Here is a 7,714-nt window from a genome sequence, read left to right as displayed (position 1 = left end):
GTTTTTTGAACTATATATTGTTATGTTATTCTGAAGAATTTTTTCACTGTTTTATTTTGATTACTAGGTGCATTGTTTTAAGCTTGGTATAAACAATCATTGTGTTATTTATTTTAGCCGCATTTATACGTTACATTATCTCGATTCTTTGACTTACAAAACTTGATTCCATTGTCTATTTACTAAAACGTAAGACAATATTAGATTATTTATTTTAATTCAAGGCTGTCTGTCGTCCTTTATACCAGACTCGTATGTAACAATGAGTCAATTACATTAATAATCTATATTCATAATACAAAATTATGTTTTTTTTATAACATTACAGTTCCTTTATAATTAACTATATCATCTATAAATCTTTAGTTTATATAATAAGTTAAATTATTATCAACTCGTTTCTTTATACAACAATATGTTAAAGTTAGAAATTGTGGTAGAGCAAGCTAAAGGTGGTATTGTTATATATTAAGCTATGTACATTATTTTTGAGAGCGTCTAAGCTGCATAAATTGATTTGACTTTTTTATACGCATTAGCATATCTAGATATTTTTCGTGTGTGTTTGTCGTTACGGAATTATAGCATGAATACTTCTTTATGCTTTATATTTAGAATAACTTCTTTGTACGTAATATAACGCTACCTTTTACAAATAAACATGTTTCTCCTTTAAAATCAAGGTGCCTTATGCAGACATGAACTTGATATATATTTACATCACAGATCAAACTACCTTTCTGCTACGATTTTAGACATGAAAATACCAAATAATTTGCGGTCATCAATTGTGCCTTTTTTAACTTTAATAAATAAGTGTTTTCTCCTCAGTTTTATTTATGAAAAAAACCAACATTTTTGTTAAAACGAGAGGAATGCAACATTTTGACAGATGCGACTAGATTTGATTGTTCTGGTAAACATTAGTTACCCTATTTTTCTTAAAGTATCATGATTTAAGAACATTTTATTTACGTTTTACTAAAACGTTCATGTAGATTGGGTAGCACTTTGTGATATATATTAATGTTTAATTTAGTTCCCCTATCATTTCATAGTTTGTAATGCACAGTAAGTATCTATTTACATTTATTAATAACTGAAGTATCATGAAATTGATCAGCAGAATTTAAAAAAAAAACTACAATTTTGATGGAATGCCTGAAATAATTACTAAATATCCAGAAAAATAGGCCATAAAATAGACATTTGTTTCATGGATATGTGTATCTTGTGGCAAGGAAGAATAGCATAAACGAATAATTAGTAAAAGTCGTCAACAATATATGTAATTTCGATACTATATTCAGATATTGTATCTTACTTTATTTCCCTCTCCTAGCACCAAAAGCATACTTGTATTTGAAAATCGCTATATTCAGTGGAATATATGTAAAAAAATTTAATTAACATTGATACCTGTGGTAAATGAAACTTGAAAAAATAATAAATCAACCTTCAGACATAAAGGAAAAGATATCGCCAAAACATACATTATTAATGTTTTCAAAGTAAAAATGATGATAATAACTAAATGTCAATGGCATTCTTTTGTATATTTAATTTAAAATCAGAAAATTAGAAAGATGTATAGAAGTAGATGTAAAGAAGAAAAACGAAAGTGAAAAGTGTCCATAAATCGCCAGTAAAATACGTTTAATCAGTGATAGCATTAACACACACTAAAGTGTCTACCGTTACACAGACGTTCCACGCCATTTAAAGACTGTCATAATTAATTCCTCAACGGCACAACAGCAGTCGTCGTATTGAGCTCTATACCTTTAAAGATCATGGACATAACGAATACTCTGTTTGCTTTCTCTTTATCAAATTTCTGTTACCTGTGTGTTCATACAATAAAAACTGATTTGTTTACAACATAAACTAAGGGACCAATCCGCTGGCTACAAAACTGATATTTGGGTGAAAGGCAATCTGAATTGTAAACACATTACGGTGGGTGGGCGGATCTTTACGCTTGAGCTGTCAGCCCATCACCCAACACCCTACCGCCAGACGACAGTCGCCATATGTGTTGTCCCTTTAATCAATACGTAGGGTAATTGACACAAGTAAAAAGTCCCGGTTCCATAAAAAGACTTCAGTCTGCGACAAGACAAGTTAAAGAAGGGAGCTAGCCTTGCTACAATCTTTGTACCAATTCCACAGGAATAGCATTATCCGTGATGATAAAAGATCTTTGAATCAAACAATCGCTAAATATTTCCGAAGAAACACAAACCTTGATTCAGTAATTCTATCAAATTAGACAAGATGAGTTCAGACGATGAAAAAAGTGATGGAACCAACGGGATGTTTATGCGGGCTGCTGACAGGTACCCACGGACACCTAAATGTGCCCGCTGTAGGAACCACGGGGTGGTGTCGGCACTAAAGGGCCACAAGCGGTACTGCCGCTGGAGAGACTGCGTGTGCGCCAAATGCACCTTAATTGCAGAAAGGCAACGCGTGATGGCCGCACAAGTTGCACTCCGGCGCCAACAAGCACAGGAAGAGAATGAAGCTCGTGAACTTGGGATGCTGTATGGAAACACAGGACTACTTCAAATTAATCCTGAAACTGTCAACATGTTTCCAGAGGCAAAACAATACCTAGAAAGCAGCAAAAGAGAGACATCGGACGAATATCCTGGTGAGTGTTGTTATAGTATTAGTGAGAAAGAAATGGTTAGACACTACTTTTATCATTATATTTATCAAACATTATAAATTATTTACCATTTTCACAAAGAATACTGAAGGTTTCTGAAAACTCTCTCTCTTAATTTTCTTTTTAACAAGGGAATGTCTTTCTATATTTTAGTCAGAAAGTTTTAGCCAAATAATTCTTCTTTCTGTGCATATTTATTATCATAACAAAAGAAACACACAAAAATTGACATACAAAAAATATTTTATTAGAAATAAGAAAATAAGTATGAAAATGAAAATTAAATTCTTTACACACATATACATCCTTAAGAAATATCCATCATAATTAAATTAAGTGTATATAATTTCCTTTATTTTTGTGACTATGGCAAACTACAATGGCATCGCTTCAAATTACAGAAATTTAAATATATACGAAAACGTTATGAATTTGATATTTAAAACAAATTCTTTGAAATAAAATGCTAACGAAACAGACACAATTGATAATGATATTATTAACTGGTGTCTATATTTGCGTGTTCCCGAATTTTATACCTAGCTCACCTATCCCAGTCACGTCAAACAGGGGATAGAGATTTCTTGTTTGATATGCCGAGTTTATATTGTCCGTGTTCATGGAGAAAGATCGTGTTTCACACCTTATCACTTTTTTGTACGGACATGAATTTAGTATTGCAACTTTTTTGTAGAAAATCATAAAATATGATACCGCTGAGCTCTTTTGGGAATGTTTGTTTTATAGAAATAGGGACAGGTAAACTTGGTTGTGATAACCTGTTGGACAATGGAACCTTGAAGGACCCCATGTAAACGTCTATTAAAAGCGATTATGGTTCTCTGTTGTATAACATGTTGATGATATACATTTAAATGAATTCAGGTATTTTACAAACAGACCAGTGATGTTTGGTTTGGAAGCTGTTGATACGATCATACAGAATTAATGCAAATATAGTTCTTCATCAATATTTATTCATAAAAATGTAATATCGGAAGAAAATATTATTTTCTTTTTCTTTTGTTTTTGTCACGTTTATGAAAGAGCTCATTCCATTCTAAATCACAGGTTTATTAATTCATTTGTCTATTGCCTTCAGTATATAAATTACATTTTTTACTTATAGTCTCATATAGTTGAACATATTTGTCGCTTTTATTTTGTTTTATATCATTCTTTTCAATATTTTTAAAAGAAAATTTCAACTTCAAGAAATAAATTATTCTATTACAAGATCAGGCTCTATGATCATGAAGCAATCTTAAACTATAATTTTTTTTCTTAACCAATCAAAAATGTCGTAACTCTTAATAACGCAATTTGTGATTTGTTCAGTCTAAGTTTAAGTATACTAATAAATATACGATTGTTTCGTGACATTAGGGCCAACTTACAAAGATTATATGTTATTTTGATAGTGACATTTTTCATTTACATTGTTCTAATCACAGTTGATGAACGAAGTGCTATTCTTTAAAACCTTTACATCGAAGGAACTCTAAATGTATTAGTAAATAAACAACAGTAAAATGTAATATGAAAAAAACCGCAAACAAACAAAAAAAACAGTCACACATGGTATCAAAAGGCGCACAATGCTAACTATATATATTGTATTTAACACAAAGCATATTTTAATCTCAAAGTTACATACTTTAAAAGGAAATTCTATTAAATATTACTTCAACTGAAAACCAAATATATTTTCAATTCTTGTATGACAGAAATTAAATTCATTCAGTTGTAAAACATTTCTTTTAATTTTAGCAAATCGCTATTAAATTTTGTTGACATTTGTATGAGTAAGCAGTAATTAGAACCAGCCGAATTGGAGAATATGATATTAGCCGGAGTTATTTGTATTTCAGCAGGTTCCTGTTACTTAATAACAATTCTGTGTAAAACTATCCGAGAGAAACAAGTCCAAATAGACACTTCTATTATAGAATACAGTGAAATACGAAACAACTGATACATGCTATGATTTACATCGTAACGTCAGTCTGAAGGCCACTTTGTAACATGACACCCACTGTATATAAAAACTTACGCACTAGTCAAATACCCAGTGTCAGTCTTACATTTTTGTATCTCATTAAAACACTCCAATTATCACTCTCTTTAAATGTCGTTTGTGGTGAATGTTTTGAGACAAGTAAATATTTCTTAACATCCTGGGTAGACAGTAAGACTCGCTTTAACTTTCTACATGACTGGACATCAGTTGTCTCAGTACTTTTGGCAAAGTTGGTGGGAATTTAGACACCCTCTCATTGCTAGTTAAATCCCCGTGTACTTCACACTTTGATGAGATTGTAACGGTTTTTACCTCCTGTACAAATCGAATCCGAATTTATAACGGCCCAGAAGACATATATATTGGAGCAGCCCTTATTGACTCCTCTCTCGGCGGGGTACATCAGCTAGAATGTTCATATCATAATTGATAGTTCCTTTATCCAGATTACAAGCGGGTAACTTAGTCCGTTTGGTCAGGAATTAATAGTTCACGGTCATCGTGATCAGACAGCTAGAGCTGCCTTTTATCTTCGGTGCAGCGAGTTAGCAGGATTTTATTTCAAAGCTATCGGGTGTTTTGTTGTTTGTGCTTTTTTGTAAGAGAGAAAACTTGTCAGACATTGTTACAAAGCATCAGCTGCATTGCCAATTGTTTCGTTCGATAATGCAGTTAATTGTACATTTAGTGGTTTAAAGTTACTTTGAAATATCAGGCATTATTTTAAAACACTAATTTCATTTTATTTAAATGTTCAAACATTTGCGCAAAAAATAAACATTATTATGAAAAATCATTTACCACCAACTCCCACCTCCGCCCTTTAAAACGCTATCAGTAATAGAAAAGTATGATATCAGATGTCTAAGATATAAGGTATTTCTGCATTTTACTGAGGAGTTTACTTTAATTTTAAGTTTAATTATCAACGAAGTTTTAGTTTGGATTATTTTTATCCTCAACAGCCTCCAAGAAACTGAAGCTGGAGGATCACAGGGATGACCTCCAACCGGAAGCTACCCGACCGGAATCACGATCGCCAACACCGGATGTGATGGACCGTCCACGATCTCCAGCTGACTCTGCAGGGTCCCCCGAACCCTCCCCAAGATCATGTGACCCTCCAAGCCCGAGAAGTCCCGCCTCCAAATCTGACTCTAAATCTCCGTTTGATGAGAGCACTCTCGCCCACTATGGCGGAAACAAACGCCAGCCTATTGAAATGTTGGCTCGAATCTTTCCTCATATGAAGCGAAGCGTACTCCAGCTGATTCTTCAGGGCTGTGGCGGTGACGTTGTGCAATGTATAGAGCAAATTCTAAACAGTCATGGTGAAGCAGGCGGTATGTCATCAGCCTTCGCCGGAAGTCCCCTAATCACGCCACATGGTATATCAAACCCTCTCGGAGCCCCCTCTCTGAAGTCAGCATTTTCCCCGATCGCGTCTTCCATAGCTAATGCGCATTCGCTGAACTCCATTCGTAACGCCTGGGGTAGTATGAGCCGAGGACTACTAGCCATGCCCTATCCACCTGCATTTCCTGGTCTGACTCTGGGTAGTAATTATTCCGCGTACAGTGGTCTAACATCCGACAGCTCATCCAAACCGTTCCCTTATTCTATGTACCCATATTGTCCTACCAAGCCCTTCACCGCTTCTGCTAGTGATAAGACGGGATGCCTTGGCGAATGATAGGGACGACCGACTCGACGGTTAGGTTTAAACTGTGAAGGGGTGCTAATAACATGGCACGTCAAAGAGGCAAGAAAGGAGTGATGCCCCTTGGCTTCAGAATTGTCTCAAAGACAATGGCGGTTCGGACGACAGGTTTGTGACTTGAACATTTAACAAAGGTTGGACTGATTGGCTGGCGATGCACCTTAAGTGTTCAGATCTTTTCGCGAAATCACAAAATCATCATGACATTCAGTTTGAAGATACTCTACCGATTAACTCTATCGAAGATCCATAAAAGTTCTGATGTTTTCCCCAAATACCGAAACCATACACGTTATATGCGAAAAATGCAAGGATTTTTGGCATTAATGAAAACCGCAAAAAACTACCGAGACTTTGATCTTTAGCAGATGCCAACCGACACGACACATGTTAATGCATGACAGCCTGGGTATGTCAAGATAAGTTTGAGGTTGTGTACTGTTGTAAGGTATATACCTGTATACAATATCAAAAACGAACGATAACTCATTGCATCATAACTGTCTCTCATTAAAATATATATTGTGAACATGATTGTTTTCACAGTTATGTATAGTTATTTATTCTTTTTATTTATGAATATGTTATAGAGATATTTGAATGGGAGGCAACATGTATCATATACGTATGTGTTTTTGTCAGTGTATGTCAAATCCTATCGATACAAATTCGTTTAGAGAAGTAAAACATGGTTACACTAAAGTAATTGCGAGTTTATGAAAATCTTGAAAAATGTGCAATACTCTATCCTGGCTCGCAAAACAATAGGAGAATTGTGAAGAAGTGTTACATACAGTCAAATACAATCAAGTCCAGGTAACACATAAATACTAAACTAGGGATATGTATTGTATTGTTTTGACTCACGTGTATTATCGTTACTCTGTCACGTATATTTGATTGTTTGTACAAACTTGTAGTTATATTTTCTTGATTAAATTACCGAAGAAATGAAATTTACAAATCGTTTTGTTATTTTATCTCACTCCTCAAAAAACGTTCTCATTCTTTGTTTGAGTATTTTTAATACTGTAAACCAACTTTTCGAGTGCGACCAAAAATTCGCGAATTTCTCGATTAAAGTAGTAAATACGCCACAGTTTATCTGCGCGAATGTATGCATTCCTTAATTAAAGTGATCGGTATTTCCATTCAATTTTTTAATTCGCGAAAGTTAATCTTTGCGAATAATGAAATCGCTAAATTTGGAAGCCGCGAAAGAAAGTTGGTTTCAAGTAATGGCTTTTCCTTATACAAATATACATTGACTATAAAAAATAGACCCAAAAGTATCACTTGT

At 34.1% G+C, this 7,714-nt stretch overlaps 1 protein-coding gene across 1 annotated transcript; it reads left to right on the top strand.

Moving 5' to 3' along the window:
* The first annotated feature begins 2,049 nt into the window (after positions 1–2,049).
* LOC138324748 (doublesex- and mab-3-related transcription factor A2-like) lies at positions 2,050–7,370 on the top strand. The gene is made up of 2 exons (XM_069269865.1): positions 2,050–2,656; positions 5,660–7,370. The coding sequence occupies exons 1-2, from the start codon at positions 2,278–2,280 to the stop codon at positions 6,385–6,387; spliced, it is 1,107 nt and encodes a 368-aa protein (XP_069125966.1). The 5' UTR covers positions 2,050–2,277; the 3' UTR covers positions 6,388–7,370.
* The last annotated feature ends 344 nt before the right edge of the window (positions 7,371–7,714 follow it).

The sequence above is a fragment of the Argopecten irradians genome, chromosome 6 (genome assembly GCF_041381155.1).
Source record: "Argopecten irradians isolate NY chromosome 6, Ai_NY, whole genome shotgun sequence".
Taxonomy (NCBI): Eukaryota; Metazoa; Mollusca; class Bivalvia; order Pectinida; family Pectinidae; genus Argopecten; species Argopecten irradians.
This window is presented reverse-complemented; position numbering and strand designations above follow the sequence as displayed.